Below are 18,613 nucleotides of genomic sequence, written 5' to 3'. Positions count from 1 at the left end.
TATCTGCAGCTTCTTTTCAACTACTTTACAGCACAACGCTGGAAAAGTTGGCTTACAAAGCTGAAAATGTTAGTTGGGTAGGATCAGTTTCGTGGATTGACCACTTTTACGAATGTTCCGGATCTTTCGGAGGACAGTCTCATGGCTATCAGGGTCCAGGTTTGTCACGACCCCAAATTCATACTGTCATCACAGCTCCTAGTGTTTTTTTTCTAAAACTGCGGAGCTCTAGGATCACTTTCATGAATTGACCACTTTTACGGATGTTTCAAATCTTCCGGTGGATGGTCTTAAGGCCATACAGGTCCATGTTTATGTCATGACCCCAAATTCTTTCTTAAATGCCAGTTCCTAATACTTTAAAAAAACCGCGGAGTTCTAGGATCAGTTTTATGGATTGACCATTTTGAGGGATGTTACAGATCTTCCGGAGGACGGTCCCATGGCCTTCTAGGTACATGTTTATGTTATGACCCCCAATTAATTTATATATGACATTTCCAAGTGTTTTCGAAAAAACCACGCTGCTCTAGAATCAGTTTCATGGATTGACCACTTTTACAGATGTTGCGGATCTTCCAGAGCACACTCCCATGGCTATGCGGGTCCGTGTTTATGTAATGAATCCAAATTCTTTCTTATATCACAGTTCCTAATGTTTTCGAAAAAACCGCGGAGCTCTAGGACCAGTTTCGTGGATTTGCCAATTTTATGTTGTTCTTAATGATGTTCCGAATCTTCCGGGGGACCGTTCAGTTGTCTCCAGGATCCATATATAGGAACCATGACTGTTTGCTTCCTCATTATAAACACTCCTTAAAAAAACGTGCAACGACTCTTTTCACTTTCGAATAAAGTAGACAACCCTATTTTTAATTTACAGACGCTAGGAATTCTAAAAGTACCACAATGTTTGAAATTCTCTAAGAAATGACTAAGTTATGCTATTGCAAACTTGTCGTTACACGTTTTTCGGAGGCATCGTATTCGGAGTGTTGAGGAAAAAATATAAAATCAATTAAATTAGTAAATAGCGATGTTTTAAAACCATTTATACCGATAAGCTTGTAAACAATCTGGCAACACTGCCTCAGCGTTTCATTTGACAACTCACTGGAAGTTTTGGGAACTTTGTTTCGTCCACAGATTGTTAAGGAAAATTTGGTAGAAAAGGTTCAAGATCTTTCATGACGTTTGGAGAAGGTCGTAGATGTCCTGGATCTTGGTTGAATTGAGAGAACTTGGAACTTGCGACAATTACCAAGTAGTAAAGCTAAAGCAACTTTGTAGATGTCCAACGAACATTGGAGCAATGTTTCTTGCAGAGGAATTTTTTAGCTTGTATTATTATTATAATGCACATTTCGCAATACACACTTGAATCAACAATCAATACGAAACTAACGATTTTAAATTGGCTCACTACTTGACTAGCCTATTGGTCCCAAGCAAACGACTAACGTATCCCATTCTAGTCGACATTCTAGTACTACGCAATGTTTGTTTTGATTCGCTATGAAAGTTTGACAGATAAAATGAGGGGTTATCAAGGGGTAAGTCACTCAGCACATTGTGCCGAAATTATATTCGGCACAACTTGGGAACATCCATCGGCACATTTTCAGCATACCTTCGGCACAATCTCGTAGGCATTAGATTGTTGTAAATAAAATGGGACCACTGCTGGACAACTGTCATTGAAGTTGTTCAGAATATTACGTGCTGTTTGACTCTACATATGTTCAGGAACATCTTCTAATTGAATATACCAGAGGCACTCAGACCAGCAGTTAACGTATAGATCTAAATACGAAATGTAGGTTCCAGAGTGGGCTCAAGAGAAAGAGGCAGTTGATCAGACCTCATTAGTACCCTTAATTCAAATAATGCTGCAATTCCCACAAAACAAACTAAAGAAGTTTATTCATCACCCTCTATAGTTGGTCTCCAACAATGCTCCCCACCGGTTCCAACTCTTTCTGGCCGAAAGGCTAGGTTTCTGGTCTGCCTTTGCCTTTGGTTTGCCATTATAAAACACTAAAACGCAGGACTTTTATTACCCTATGGATCACAAAACACCGAAATTTCTCACTCGCCACTTCCCGCGTCATCCTCAATCCGATTTATCCTTGCGATTTCAAACCAAAACATTCAAGGTGTCAGAAATACCGGGTTGCTGCGATGGGTGTTTTACAAACAATCGCAGCTTGCTCTACGACCGGCACAATCGACATACTTGCGGCACACTGACAAAAAAGTTGACCCAAGATTGGTGTGCGGAGTGACCTACCCCTTGGGGGTTATTGGTTTTTCCTATGTTTCGAGGGGTGAATCGATTAGCTTAGGACCGAAGAGAGTACCAGAGCAGAGCCAAAAAGTTGAGCACGTTATTTCGGGACCTTCTAGTCTTAGAGTTACCTCTATGCTTGTATGGTTTTTGGATCTGCATGGACTCGGATCACTTTTAAGATCTTGAGCCTAAAATCATCTCGCACAGAAACCTACCTCTATCCGGAATCCAAGCGTCGAAGTGCTGGAGATCGTTTCCCGCCACACCATGTAGCGTGGCTTGGTGACACCCTTGGCGCGGTGTTCCTCCTCAGTCGGTGCGTTCGGATCGATTTGGATCATCTTTTCGTACATGTCCTACAAACCAGAGACAGAGCCCATTGTTAGTATAAAGCAGATCCTGTTGGTCATTTTTGTTTAGCTACCTTTCGCAATTTCGGCTTCTCTTTGGCTTTCGAAAGCTCCTCCTCCAGGTAGGTCCGTACGCCAATTTTGCAGTCCATCACGCACGGCTGGTAGAAGTCTGTGAGCAGATCTTGCAGCTGGATGTAGGTGGCTAATTGATTCGTAACGAAATTGGGTTAAGGAAGATTTGTGTCTTGCAATTGTTCCGAAACCGGTTACGATACACCGTGTCGAAACCATCGACGTTAATAACTATTGATAATGATGAAGCTAATGATGTAATTGCTACATACGGCGAGCTGCAGCGCACATGCACATGCTACTGATTGCCTTGATTCAATCTGATGGGAAAATTAGCATATTAATTGGGTTACCTAGCCCTCTGCCTCAATGGCGATGCAGAGTGCAAGCGCAACTGGCAAAGATGATTGCGCAAATCAGTTGGTTCCATTCAACAAAAAGTTGTCATTTTGATCATTTTTTTCCGTTGAAAATCCGATCGAAACAACGAAGTGCTGATAGTATCATGGAAAAACAACACGGTAGCTGTTTGTTTTGATTAGCCAAAGCAGCTAAATTAAAGCGAGCTCGATATTGAGAATGCGTGCATAGCATTAGCGCCGCGTTGCTGATTTGTGTGTTGCTATTTACTCGGGTTATAACAATTACAAAATAGCAAGTAGCCGCTGTTGTTGCCAGAGAGATTCTCTCTTGGAAGGTGGCGACGCAGTAGGCCGTGCGGGTGATTGCCGTAACTGGTTGTTATTGTAATAGAAATAGAGCTCCGATAAGATCGCGGTAGGCGCTGGTTAGGAACGTTTCACACGTCATAAATTGATGATTGAAACATCATCATTAGGTTGCGCCGGGGTAAATTAATATCCGAGGGGATGCAGTTAAGGTACTCTATGTTTGTTTGTTTTGGAAAAAGGATACATTCACCATCATCGCTGTTGACTTGGCCCTTGTACTCCGGAACGTACGGCCGGAGAACGTCTTTCATGAGGACCTGGAATTGAGTTTCAAATATATAAAAAAAAGGTTGACATCCAAATTAATCAGCACACATACCTTGAAGCACTTCTCCTCCTTGGGGCACAGTTTCTTGAGAACCGTGCCCTGGTCGGGACCGGCCTTGAAGTTGCCCTGATGGCCGGCTAGCTGAACCCACGGGTATCGTTGCTTTTTGTACGTCTGAAAGAAGGGCGTCCACTGGACGATGTTGCGCAGCTTTCGCCATCCCGAGGGCTGCAAATGAAGGAATCAGAAGAATAATTTAAGATGTTAGAAATGAAAAAAATAAAACTAAAATTGAGTTGTTTACTTCATTGGATTGATCCAATTCAACCGCACGGTGGAACAAAACCACAAAAGTACTATTCCGTTTCACAGCGTGCTTTAACTAGATCAACTCCGGTATCGTGCACATCTATGCGAAAGTAATCCGAACTGCCGCCGTCAACCCAAGAACAGGGTGGTCGCCAATGAATTTGAGTCGCATCCTTCGTCACAACTGAAGACCGGTATTGTAAGTTGACACTCTCGTGTATGCGTCTGAGAACACGTTTGCTAATGAAGTTTGCGCGCAATTCCCATACACACAACTGTCACATTTGCTTCACCGCAAAGTTAACACAGTCACAGTTGGCGTGTGTTCGCGAAAAACCAATAAAACGGTGACATTATTTATAGCTCATTGGCTAAGGGGGTTCGTCTTCTGCCTTCGCCTGCTTGTCGTCTTCGGAACAAACTGCGACTTATGTAACTGCTGCAGTGCAAGTGACAGCTAAATGACATACCCTAGCGGTCGACTGACGTCAAATTAATTTGATATACGATACAGCTGGTCGTCGGTCGGTCGGTCGGTCGGTCGGTCGTTCGTCGGAGTGCGGGTGATGAATTTCAATTAGTCGCGTGCGACTGTCAATCAAATACCGGTGACCTAACGGAAGGTTAGTGCGAACGCGTTGATGGCGGATGAAACGTTTTGTCACTTTAGCTAAATGCTGTTAATTGCCGCGTAATTACGCAAATTGATACGGAGAAAGTTATCGGCGAGTCAAATTGATGGGTTGATAAATTCGATTGTTTACAGTTGGTTATATCGTTTGTTTACTATTTAGCATCAGGCTGCGTACGGTGGCAGGGATGCCAGGTGAATTAAGAAAAAAACTTCAATGTGTCTTCACTGGTACTAATAAATTATAACAGATTTATAAGCATTAATCTTGACAGAAGTTCAGCAATAGCAATTCGTAGAAGTTAAGTCATTTGATTTACGAAAATTTCGTACAAGTTTGGGGAACTTCGCAAAATTTCAGAGAACGTTGTAGTATTTCACGGAGTTTCTAGATCTTCAGGAAACTTCGCTTGACTTTAGAAAATTTCGAGGAAGATCAGGGAGCTGCGTAGAAGTACTGGAAACTTTCTAGAAGTACCGAGAATTTTTTAGAATTTCATCAAATTTTGTAGAACACACTTAGAAAAAATCATGTAAATTTAGGTGCTCTGAGACTGACATATACGAGCGTCAATTTTGACATAAAATTGAGTCATAATAGACGCAAAATTCAGTTCAATCAAACGTACTTTTAGTCGAGTAACGAACTCAGAGCACTTAATTTTACATGACATATTTGCTTACGTCTCATCCTTTATGTCAAAGATGGATTTCGTCACGTGTAAAATTAAGTTTTTCTAAGTGTGAAGTTTAGAGAATTTTGAAGAAATCCGTTAAAAATCGTAGAAATTTGGTGAATTTTTTTGCAGAGATTCGAGGATCTTCAGGGATTTATCATTAACTTCATTGGAGATCTTAAAATTTCATACCCAATTCTCATTACGATCTATATCACGTGATATAGCGAGATGCCAGATCATAAACAATAACAAAAATAGTGATAATTCAATGACTATACAAAGTGGAAGAAGTACATAATACATTACCAGCTTTTGGTGCGATTTAACCACTTCATTCGAGCAGTTAAAATGACGTTTACTACCACTCGAACTTTGAAATAAAACATTATTTTGAGATTTTTTCTTCTAGAACCACGAGAAAAGTAGCCAATATTTGTGCGTTTCATAAAAAAAGGAAATTAGTTGGTCCAGTTTTGTGAAATCACTGGTAGAAAGTCACGCCAAAACTGCTCGACAAAGTGGTCAATTGAGACTGAGATAGATTTCTGACAATGTCCTTTTTTTCATGATTTGACCTTTTGCCCCTTCGACCTTTTGTCCTTCGACCTTTCGTCCCTTCGACCTTTTGTCGATTTAACGACGATTTAAAAGAAAATATTGTCGTTCAAGTTGGACACTGGAAAACCCACACGCGACATTCGATTTTACCCTCGTTCTGTACGTTATACATAACGTCGGACATAGTGCGCTGAATAGCGCATCATTGTGCGAATACAGCGCACTATGTCCGACGTTATGTTTAACGTACAGAACAAGAGTAAATTCAATTGGCGGGTGTGAGGTTTTCCGGTTTTCAACTGAAACGATAATACTTTCCCTGCAGATTTATACTACTAGAGATAATTGAGACAGAACACAAATCCTGAGAAAGGCTCCTCTGCTGCTCTGTTTTGAATTGATAAGCGTTCAGCTCTAAGAGGAAGAGGAGACAACTGGCTTCTTACTCTTTTATCTCTATCTCTATCTTACGCACTTCAAATCGGCCAATCACGAGCTGGTTCGCGTTTGACAGAAAAGTGGTTCGTTTTCGCCCCCGTATTGTCTTCTTTTCCTCTTAGGTTCAGCTCACCTCAAACACCTCAAAGCGAATTGGCGCTGGCAAAAACAAATCAACGCGTACATTGAAGCCTAATTGCACTGAATATGCTGTTCAAATATTCCCTAACAACGTCAACTCGTTCTCAGCTTTCAGCTCAAGCGCTTTTGACAGTTCGCATGATTTCTGCGGCCGACGTTCGATAGCGATCCTAGCAAACTCCGCAGCCTACTATGCTTACGTCACTTGTGGGGTAATCGATCCAGCACTGCGCTCAAAACCGCAATAAACGATCTCAAATTCCACCGTGTTCTAAAAATACTCCCAACTTAAGTGACATCTTTTAACCGCATTCTAGCGACGCTCCACTTAACAGGATTGAATGTGGAAATGAATTCACAAAAGCATCAAATGAATTCACGAAAAAAGAACCAGGCTCTCCATCATTAGCAGCAAACGGTTGAATGTCGAAAATTTATTTGGAGACTCTATGCGCATTGACGTCAAACCCTGAATTGTTGTTGAAGGTGCGTTGAAGGTGCAGGGAGGTGGTGGTGCTCCGCCACCAGCAAATTTGAACCATATAAATGATTATCGAGGAAGGAGAAACAATTTCTTCTTCACGCTCTCGCGAATAACCAGCAGCCATGGAAACAGCTGATGCCGGTTGGTTGAAGAGGGCATCCATAAGAGAGGGCCATGGCCACAACTTGATTCGCAATGTTTGGTTCTACGTCATTTATGGCTGCAAGTTTGTTTTTTGGCGAAAGAGGGATTTTCCGTGGAATAACACTCCAACAGTTGGTTCGTCGCGAAGAGGTAGTCGAACGTAGTAACTTTCCGGCGGTGCGATTTTCTCGTTGGTTCGTTTATTGTTGCGCGGTTATATTGTTATGACGCACACGCAGCAGAGAAGCAGTGGAAAGTATAGGAAGCGATGGAGTGCGGCTGACGCAGCTGAAGATTTATGCAGGTTAAGACTGAGCGTGTGCAGATAACATGCAATGTTTACTGGAAGTTTATACCTGAAACATGTTTTGCATAAAAAGTACGATTGACGCACTCCTTTCATTTCTGCATACTCTATTTAGTTTGTGCAGAATAAGTCCATGTTGGCAAACATTTGTAACCCTGGAGATGAAAGGCTCTACTGTAGATCCAGCGACCCATTTTAAGAATCACTGCTCGAACACGTGCATTCTGAGGCCTCTCTTACACACAAGGCCAATTGAGTCATTATGCCGAAATTTGGATGACTATTTCACGACACAACAATGCTGAATCACTCAGAGTCCCAGAATTTTGACAATTTTGTTCAAGTCCGAGATTTCAAAAATATTTCAATATGCAATAGTAATGAGACACTTGTTAGCCCCAGATCTTTTTTTTTTTGTTAATCCGACATCTTCGATATTTCTCTGAGTCAGAGATCTGAAAAATTACTCAATTGAGATTTTTTCTGTATTCAAGATTTCGAAACTTTTTCAAAGCCAAAAAAATCTAGGATTGAAGTTGGATGAATCTTCCGGTGGAAGTCGAAAGAAATCAAACTAATAGATCCGATAATGGATTAACCCTCCGTTACTCGCGCTGTTGTACTTGGAACAACACACATGAGTTTTCCATTGCCATTTTGTTGCTGAGTTACCAACCGATCTGAAACCAACAAGTATTCCTCAAAAAACTTGTTTTGATCTAAACAAGCAAAACCCTGAAACCGCGTAAACTGTGACCATACTAGGTGGGATTTGACTCAATTGATTACAACATGAAATATATCGAGATCCTGACCAGATAGAAAGTTACTTTCTCCGCCAAAGTTGTTCAGGAGATCATAGCCTTGTCGATGGCGGACAGTAGTTCAGAATTTTCTCACTACGTAGCGCTAGAATACATGAGAAATTCTCGCATGTGATATATCTCGAGATCCTGACCAGATAGAAAGTTACTGTCTTTCACAAAGTTTTTCAGGAGGTCAAAGTTTATTGCTTGGTGCTCAAAAGTTCAGAATTTACTCACTACGCAACGCTAGTATACACGTGAAATTCTCCTATAAAATATCTCGAGTTCCCAACCAGATAGAAAGGTACTGTCTTCGGCATAGTTGTTCAGGAGGTCAAGGCTTTTTCGCAGGTGGAAAGTAGATCAGAGTTTTCTCACTTTGCAGCGCTACTATACATGTGAAACTCTTGCATATAAAATATCTCTAGATCCTGACCAGATGTAAATGTATTCGGCAAAGTTTTTTCAGGAAGTCAAGATCTTTTTTTTTTGGTGACAATAGTTCAAAATTTTCTCACTATGCAGCGCTAGTATATACGTGCCTTTCTCGCATGTTCAATAGCTCGAGATCTTGAACAGCTAGAAAGTTGCTGTCTTCGGTAAAGTTGTTTAGGGGGTCAAGACTTTTTGGCTGGTAAACAGTAGTTAAAAAATTTCTCACCACGTGGCGTTAGTATACATGTACACTTCTCGCATATGGTATATCTCGAGATCCTGATCAGATAGAAAGTTACTGTCTTAGGAAAAGTTGTTCAGGAGGTCAAGGTCTTTTGGCTGGTGAACATTAGTTCAGAATTTTCCCACTTCATGGTGCTAGTATACACGTGAAATTCTCCTATAAAATATCTCGAGTTCCTAACCAGATGGAAAATTACTGTCGTCGGCAAAGTTGTTCAGGATATCACAAAATTTTTGCTCGTAGACAGATGTTCAAAATTTTCTCACTACGCGGCGCTAGTATACACGTGAAATTTTTACGTATAAAATATCTCGAGATGCTGACCAAATAGAAAGTTACTGTCTTCGGAAAAGTTGTTCAGGAGGTCAAGGTCTTTTGGCTGGTGAACATTAGTTCAGAATTTTCTCACTGCGCTGCGCTAGAACACACGTGCATTCCTCATATATGCTACAGCTCGAGATCCCGAACAGCTAGAAAATTACTGTCTTCGGCAAAGTTGTTTAGGAGATCAAAGCTTTTTGGCTGGTGAACAGTAAATAGTTCAGAATATTTTCGGTATGCGGCGCTAGTGTGCATGTAAAATATGTGTATATGCTGTAGCTTAACTGTCATCGTCAAAGTTGTACATGCGGCAAAGTTCTTCCGGATGGTGAACATGCAAATGTGTTATGTTCAAAGCTCTATCATTTTACGTCCAATTTTTGATTAGGTTATTTAATGGTATGAATGGTATAGTATAAGGGTGCTACTACTACTTTTAATTTCAAATTTTTTTTTCAAGTCAATTCTGAGAAAATCAATCATGATTCTTCAGAGTAAATTTGGAAAAGTAGTGTAACTTTGGGTGAACCTTTGGTATATAAAATTTGAGCAATTTGCCTCTTCGTATTTCCATTCAAAATCTTTAAAATGGTCTAACGAAAATTGGACTTATGATCGGGAGTGTACGGTTTTATATTTTTTCCATTCAACTGAGCAAAAGCACCTCACTCTCTGAGTTAGTCTCAGTTAGTCCATGCACACGTAAATACAGGGATTTTTTTAATTCTAGACCTCTCGAAAAGACATTTTGAAATTAGCCTTAAATGAAAGGGAGACTACAAGTGGAACGACTCACCCCAATTTATGTTTCCACAAATCTGCATGAAAATCTTCACCAGTAAAAGAAATCCAGAATATATTTGTCTTATCCCATTTAAGCTTATGTAAATTATATTTTTATTTTGCCCGCCAAGCTTTGAGAAAGCTGGACCGATTGTTACGATTGACCCCGCAAATGAAAGATTTTTAATTTAATTTCAAGGGAAATTACAAAATTCTATTTAAAAATTTTCATTTTGCATGAAAAAAATGTAACAAATGCTTTTTTTTTTTTATTTTTAATGTAAAGGTATTTAACAGCTTCTTATTTTAATATTTTTAATTGAAAGATCATTTAATTTTTCATAACATATAAAAATAAGCTACGTCGGAGGAGTCATTTCGGAGATACAATTTGATTTCCTTGTTTTATGTTTGTTGAAAAATTGTATCTCCCAAACGACTACTCCGACGTAGCTAATTTTTTGATATGTTATGTGAAATAAAAATGATCATTCAATTGAAAATATTAACATAAGAAGTTGTTGAAAACTACACTAAAAAGCTTTCATTTGAGGGGTCAACCGTAAAAATCGGTCAAGCGGTTCAGAAGTTATGAATTAAAAAAAAATAGATTTTTAGGACCACCCTAGCACCGAAATGGTCACCCTAATGGTGGAATAAAAAATGCGAGACTCACTATAACTTTTTTTCTATGGAATTGCTGTATACATACATTGAATGCAAAGGTGAGGGATGGGATCCCCAGGGCGCCGCATTGAAGCGATTTGGATGGGGAGAGTGGAATTTCCAACTCTCTGTTATTAACATTTCGTGTATTGACGGCGGGTTCTTCTCCCCACACATTGGGACGTTCTCTAGTATGATGGTTTGTTCTACATCGGGTTATAGGATTTTAGCATTGCTGCTTACGGATCCGTCCCTCCGTTCTTATAACCATAAACTCTACCTATGCGCAACATTTCATAAAATTCTGAAAACTTAAGGCCTATTTTGCCCGATAAAATCCCGATGGACAAGAAATCGAAAGTACTTTCGAGCAGTTTAAATTGAAGCGGACCAGTTCTAGTTCCAAAAAATTAAGACTCTACCTTCTCTGATTCACGATTTGCGACACGCGGTCCCGCCCTTTCTGTGAGGAAACGGGTGTTCCCCAGTGATCGGTCATTGTTGTGACGCTATTCTTGATCGCTATGAACCGAGTCTTCAATCAACTTCCACGCAACATATTTATCTTCGTCTTTGCCGATGCCGTCCTCGTGATTTCCGTCGGTCGAACTCCTACCCGCACCCGGATGAGGGCACATGCTGCCGTCTCGGCTGTAGCCAGATGGGCCGGTACGACTGGTTTCCAGCTATCCGCCACGAAGAGCCTCAGGTGCAACGTCTGCTCCTCTCTTCATCGAGTAACCGGACCACCGATACGCATAAACAACACTGCCATCCCCCTGCGGAAAACACCAGAGGTCCTGGGCGTTCTTATCGACCGCAAGCTTTGTTTTGAGCCCCACCGTCATGTTCAGCTGCCGTAGCAGGCTTATTCTGGTGCGGATCATCACCAGGCAGCAAAGATCCAACAACCACAACATTCGGTTTAAAGTGGAACGGGCAATCATCGGCAGTCACCCGCTATGTCCGCATTGTATCCGGCCTTCTTCCTTTCCGGTTCCTCCGGATGCTGATAGGATCTTTCTATAACTGTCAAAGTTCGCAAAGAAATATCTGGTTTGGCAAGCCATCTGTACCTGTGGCTTGAAAAGCAGCATTTTCATAGCTTCCGGGACTGTCAACCAAGAAATTTACGTGAAAGAGTGTTTGAATAAACGTCTGCTGCCTTTCCTGAAGAAACACGGTTGTTCCGTACTGTTTTGGCCGGATTTGGCATCTTGCCATTACGGTAAAAAGGCCATGGAGTGGTACGCCGCCAACAACGTGCAGGTGGTTCCCAAGGACAAGAACCCTCCCAACACGCCAGAGCTCCGCCCAATTGAGAAATACTGGGCTATTGTCAAGCGGAACCTAAAGAAGACAAAAAAAAACTGCTAAGGGCGAGCAGCAGTTCAAGGCAAACTGGCTTTCTGCGGCGAAGAAGGTGGACAAGGTGGCTGTACAAAATCTGATGGCAGGGGTCAAGCGTAAGGCCCGGCAATTCGGATTTGGAAAAGCGGAAGCCTAACTGAATATTTTTCCTGAATTTTATACTAATTGAACTTGAAAAAGAAATTTAATTTGATTTTTTAAATAAACGATTTCACCGATTTACACGCGTTTTCCCTTGACCCAATTTTGACCGTATCACCCTTTAATATAATAGAATCTTTCACAACGGCCGCCAACGTGGATCTCCCCCAGTGAACAAGGGTCACGGGCTCGGAGATATAGAAGCTGGCAACTTCCCTTAGCTCAGTCGGTAAAGGCGCAGCTACAAAGCAAGACCATGCTGGAGGTGGCTGGGTTCGATTCCCGGTCCGGTCTAGGAATTTTTCGGGTTGGAAAATTCCTTGACTTCCCTGGGCATAGAAGTATGATTGGACTTGCCACACAATTATACCAATGCAAAAATGGTACAGGCATCGAAAGCTCTCAATTAATAACTGTGGAAGTGCATCTAGAACACTAAGTTGAGAGCACGCAATAAGCTTATATGCGATATGCAATAAGCTTGAAATGCGAAGAATAAGAAGAAGAAGAAGAAGAAGAAGAACTTCTCTAAATCAAAATAGACAACCGGATAAAGAACATTTTAAAGCAGGAGATAGGTCCGAGGCTTTGAGAAGGTCGGTTGCAGAACTAACCGCAGGCATATACTCCAACTAAACGCACCGCTACACTGACGGGTCAGGTCGCAAGCAAGTGTAGGCATCAGCGTTTCCGGCCCAGGTGAAGCGATCAGTACTTTCGGCTGAAGTCGCCGCAGCCATCCAAATTGAGGCAAACACTCCGTCCGCCCATCCAGTGCTGGTACTCACGGATTCTCATAGTGATATTCAGGCTCTCCAGTCTGACCAGTACATCCATGAGTACAAAATGTGATCTGGTTTGCGTCTATCAGCACTGTATACGCCTGGATCCCTGGCCATTGCGGAGTGCTCGGCAACGAGCAAGCGGACAGCCTGGCCGCATCGGGCATCCACCACTCGAGCAAAGTGCCGCTACATGATATCAAACGCTGGATAGTCAATAGAGAGGCCTGGAAGATCGAATGGTCGCAGGCAACTCGTAAAATCACCAGGGACCAGGGCGTGTGACATCTACGGCGTTCTCCTTTCCGTTGAACACTTCCTTTGCGTGTGTCCGCAATACGATAACCTTCGGCAACTATACGGGATTGCGACCAGCATCCGCGATACTCTCGGTGATGAAGCCTCCAGGCCAGGCTGCAGTGATGGTTATCCTCAGGGACGCCGAGCTCTACCACCAAATTTAGCGTACAGCACACTTTTAAATCCAGTGTATTTTATTCTTTCGGATGCCGGGACATCCCTGTTGGGTTGAGACTCTCTACTCCAAGGATGTGGCACCCCTATCTCTACTAATAACAAGTTGCCAGAGCATGATTGATATGTGATCATCATTGGCGTAGCAATATAGCTAAATCACCAAGGACTCTTCCCTATATAAAATGTACAAACATGTCCATAAAATCTAGATTCATCATTCAAGAATTTTTAAAAAGTTGGAGATCCTCTGAACTTGATCAACCTGAAGTCTTGGAAAATATCCAGAGAATTTTACTAAAATCTTCGTATATATGGAGATCTTTTGAATATTCCTTGCTGTCTACGAAGTATGCCTGGAAGAATATCCGGTAACTTATGCAACGTTTCCTGAACATCTACAAAACTTCCTTAAGTCTAAAAAAATTCCTCAACTTATACGAAGTTACCTGAGTTTATTCCATATCGTATTTTTTCCATCTCTCGTAATTCTGCGAAGATCTCTGAACATCTTTGCACTTCTGGAATGATACTTATTATCTACAAATATTTTTGAACATCTGGAAAAGTCATTGAAATTTCACGAAGTTCCCAAAACCTCCAAGTAGTTCATGGAGCTTTTTTTAAGTAAGATCTCTGACAAACTGCAACGAAGTTCCCTAAGCTGAAGCGAGGATCCCTGAAGTTCTTAGAAGTTTATTGAACTATTTTTAGATCTTCTTCAAAACTTCCTGAACTTTTTAAAATTTCCATACGCAGCTCCTCAAAATGCTACGGAATTCTCAAAACTTCTACAAAGTTTGCTGTACTTCTACCTTTTCTCGTTGATTTTCCGCGAAGTTCCACGAACGAAATTTCTTGAATTTTTGTGTAAATTCCACAACTATTCCAAGTCCATGAGGCTTCAAAACAGGCCCCTGAAATGATGTAGAGGTTCCCGATCAATAATGAGCTTCCCTGAAATCAAATTATGTTCCCTTAACTGCTACAAAGCTCCTCAAACATAAATAAATTTGCCACTTCTACGCAGTTTTCAGAAATTTTCCAAGTTCCTTGTTTCTACGATTTTATCTGAAGATCTATGAAGTTCCCAGAATTTCTACTACGTTTTCTCAATTTCTACGATTTTCCCTAAACTTTTTAGAAGTCCTTGAAGTTTAACGAAGTTCCCAGAAGTTAAAGAAAAATCCCTAGGCTCAGGGCCAATTTGTAGGGCCTCAAGATGTCTTATTATGCCATCGATTGAATATCGATGTAGTATAATTTCTCAAAATTGTTTCTTCTAGTGTTTGTTTTTATTGTGTCATTAAGGTGACCATTTCTATGTTAGGGTGGTCCAAAAATCAAAAAGTCGCATAGGAGTATTGAGTGAAAACCCAAAACTTAATGACTTCAAAAAATATAACTCAAAAACGAAAACAAAAACACATAGCTGATTTTTTAATATGTTGTGAAAAAAGCCATAATTTTCAAGGAAAAATATAAAAACATATTGCGCCTTCTGCCTGCAAACCATGAAAACCATACAACCAAATACAATTAATGTGTTTCAATACGAAATCCCAATTTTTTAAATCATATTGTTTTCTAAAAATATTTTTAATTACCTTTCATTTGATATTTTGATCTTTAAATTCGGCCCAGTGGTTCAAAAATTATGATTTTTTGAAAAAAAATAATTGTTTGAAAAAAAAAAAACGTCGAATGACATAATAAAATAATACGGGTCTAATGTTTTTCTATGGAATGTTTGTATTTTTCGCCGAAAGACTTTGTTTCTCTACAACTTTGTCTCAGCCGTAATTTCGATTAAAAGTCACATTTCCGGAGAACTTCGAGATTAGGGCGTGATTGCTTTTGTAAACAAACACTTCATTTGACGATTTCTCGCGAATTAAAGCTCAATCTCAAAAACTAACAACACAAACAGGTAGATGAATGGTTCCCCTATCGTTTGGTATAGTTTGTTCACGAGATTGCTCTTTTATTTGCGAGAAATCAGCGATTGACATGTTTGTTTACAAAAACAATTACGCCCAAATCTCAAAGTTCTCCGGATTTACGTGTTACAATTTATTGAAAAAAAAAAATTAATTTCGGCCGTTCCACGTCTGCTGATCTGTGATCGTGGTGGGCGTCCAACGGGCAATTTTCCCTCCGCCTTGAGACTGACAGCTGCGGCGAGCAGTTCGCGGGATAATTGCTCGTCGCGAAATCGATTCTCCCCTCACCCGTCAAGCGGAACTGTTAATGCTGTCAATTACTTGGATTCACTCGGTTTGCATCCTGATGGTTGCTTGCGATTGCCGGTTGGTCAATACATAACAAAAACAACAACAAGCAGCTGAAAACTTGAATTGGGCACGAGTGGTTCGATTGTTGACTCGGAATTGGTGACGGATCAACTACGTCATCGAATAGCCGTTTGTTGGTGACGTCTGTTAGACTTTAGGGCTCGACACTCGTGGAACATTTTTCATCGGATTGCGAAAGTCCAAACAGATGACGTCCGGGGTTGACTGATTAGTGACGCGGATCACCGAGCGTTCGGATTGCTTCCTATACCGGTGATGATGATCCCCTTGAGGAATGAGTGATTGATGAGTTTGTTGAAAACTTCGACTTCCACGAGTCGTTCTAATGCGCTGTTTTTCGACTATATTTATAAACCCACGCCTTTCGAGGGTCAAGTGCAGTGCAGCGTCATTAAATTCAGTTTGATTGAGTCGTTTAAAGTAAAGTCGTAAATCACGTGTCCTGCTCGAACTAAATGACTGGTCGAAACTATAGGAAAATTCCAGTTTTTGCCAGCATGAGCAATTTGATTGTCATTTGGTATTGCCCCCGTCACGAATGCACGTCACAAATGCTATATGGAATGTCGTTTGCGATTGAAAGTTTGCACATTTTTCTCCCCTTGTTATGAATCAACGTCCATTTGTCTGTGAGTTTTGCTCAGCTTCACACGTAATCAGCCGGACACTAATTGAAGCTGATGAATGTAGGCGTACTTCTCAATTACACAAATGATCCTCCCCGAGGGTCACCAATTATCGCACTTACCTTCGTTCCCTGTTCGTTGCGATCCGGTACGTCCGAGTCCCACTCGGAGCTCAGATCGTCGCTGGAGGCATCCCCGTAATCCCGGGGCAATGGGACTTCCAACAGTGACATCTGGTACTGCTCGTAGCCGGGGCACAAACTGGCCGATCCCAACCGTGGCGACGGAGACCGATGCAGACGATACCGCAGTGGAGTGCCCGGCGAAGATGAACTACTGCTCGCATCGCCGGACGGATGCTGGACCACCGGAGTCCGTACCTGGTGGTAGCTGTGGTGGTGTCCATGATTGTGGTGATTGTGATGGTGGTGGTGACTGTTGTGATGGTTGTAGTGATTATAGGGATGCACCCTGGATGCCAAACTCTGTGCATCACCGCTCACATCCTCCTTGGAATTCTTGCGTAAATTTCCACTGGATCGACGCTGTTCTGTGCTCAGCTTCCTTCCCGTGGACTTCTTCCGGGCTTTCTGACGTTCCTCCAACGGAACTCCCGTCCCACCACTCATATCACTGTCGGACATGTTCTGCAGATGTTCCTGCTCTTCGGGACTTAGATTGGGAAAATGCAGCAACTTAACCGTGATCTTGTCCCCGGCCTCGGTGAAGTACACCTCCTTGGCACTGATTTTGTCAAAGTCCTCGTAGATCCTGACCGTTGGCAGCGTGCAAATAGGCATTCTTCGCACCTTCTTCACTGTTCACTTTTTTGTTTTTGTTTGTCTACCGGCTCTCTTCGATTTATGTGATCTCCGTCGATCCACTCACTAGCAACTAAAGGCAAGATATCTTAGTTAGTGTCGTCGACGTTGCAGGCAGTTGGGAATCACAACACATGTGGCGCGCAAATGATATCACTCTCTTCTATCGCACTCACTAGTTCTGTGGAAATCAAAATGGGGCGAATCATTAGCACTTAATTGGCTCCGGCACATTAAGCAGCACATCACACCGACCACCCACGGGCCACAGGATGCATACAAGACGGTACAATGAACGAACGACGGGTGTGATTGTGACGTGTCAATTCTTTGTAATTGTGATAAACACGTTAACTGCGGGAAGGAACATGTGCGCGCTCGGTTGCTCTGTGATTTGCTGCTTCGGACTGGAAATTGTGGTGAATCACCACTGCCTTCCTGATTTACATCGAATTAGCTAAATACATTTTAGAACAAGCTGACGGTAGTAAATTTTTGATGATAAATTTGCTGTACGTGCTTATTTAAGCGAGAATATGAATCTCCAACAGATATCTCCACAGTTACTTGTAATGTGACAGTAATTTTCTAGATGTCCATTGAATAGTCCTGATTATCCCGGAATATTCTTGAAGATCTTGCAACTACTCTGAAGTTCACGTAACTTCCCTAAAAATCTCTAAACTTTCGTGAATTTGTCTGGACTTCCCTGAACTTCCCCTTTTGTACTATTCTGTGGTTCTCAGAAGGTCATCCCACAATTTTCCTATCGTTAATGTAACTGTCTTTAAATTTTCCTGGAATTTCATCACTTCCCTTGAGGTCTATAGACTTCGGTGAATTTTCTCGCTATTTTCAGAAAATTACTGTAACATCGGAATTGAAGTTGTTTCATCATCGCTGAAGTTCCCGCAATTTTATGACGTCTTCGAAGCTGCCATTAAAAAGCACGGATGTTCCCTTTAAATGTTGTCACATTTTTCTGATGGTAATGTAACTTCTTCTAACTATTCTAAAATATTTATGAACCTTTCGCAACTTTGCGGAAGTTTCTTAAATTTCTCGGACCTCGTTTATAGTTTTAACAATTTCTTTGAAATTAATTCAAATAATGACGCCGCCAGAGAGCGACTTTTGAATACCCTCGAGACCCAAGGAAGTCAACCCTTTATCCCTATCAGAGACGTGTTGCGAACCCGCTATCTCTGCTATATGCAGTCGGCTTATGTGTTTCTGCAAATGTCTAGTATAAGAATTTAATTCCTTTGTCTTTTGACTCTATTTATTAGTTTTTGTTTGTCTTGTCCCCTCATCTCGATGAGTCTCATAGTCGCCTACTAGTCACAATAGCCAGTCAAACTCCAGACGAATCTAGAACCGCACTACCCTTTATACTACGACAACGCTCTGATGAAAAAATGA

At 41.4% G+C, this 18,613-nt stretch overlaps 1 protein-coding gene across 1 annotated transcript in view; it reads right to left on the bottom strand.

The window, feature by feature from the left end:
• Positions 1-17,720, bottom strand: part of LOC135710090 (inositol-trisphosphate 3-kinase A-like) — a 30,612-nt gene extending 12,892 nt beyond the window's left edge. The window contains exons 1-5 of the mRNA XM_065232566.1: positions 16,493-17,720; positions 3,766-3,942; positions 3,631-3,703; positions 2,715-2,845; positions 2,506-2,646 (exon numbers count right to left, since the gene is read on the bottom strand). Coding sequence (XP_065088638.1) covers positions 2,506-2,646; positions 2,715-2,845; positions 3,631-3,703; positions 3,766-3,942; positions 16,493-17,170 — 1,200 coding nt within the window. The 5' untranslated portion in view covers positions 17,171-17,720. The remainder of the gene's footprint in view (positions 1-2,505; positions 2,647-2,714; positions 2,846-3,630; positions 3,704-3,765; positions 3,943-16,492) is intronic.
• Between the last annotated feature and the right edge of the window lie 893 nt (positions 17,721-18,613).

The sequence above is a fragment of the Ochlerotatus camptorhynchus genome, unplaced genomic scaffold (genome assembly GCF_037179485.1).
Source record: "Ochlerotatus camptorhynchus isolate MF236.1 unplaced genomic scaffold, CSIRO-AGI_Acam_v1.1 ptg000370l, whole genome shotgun sequence".
Lineage (NCBI taxonomy): Eukaryota > Metazoa > Arthropoda > Insecta > Diptera > Culicidae > Ochlerotatus > Ochlerotatus camptorhynchus.
Note: the sequence above shows the minus strand (reverse complement) of the source record. Positions and strands in the feature narration are given on the sequence as shown.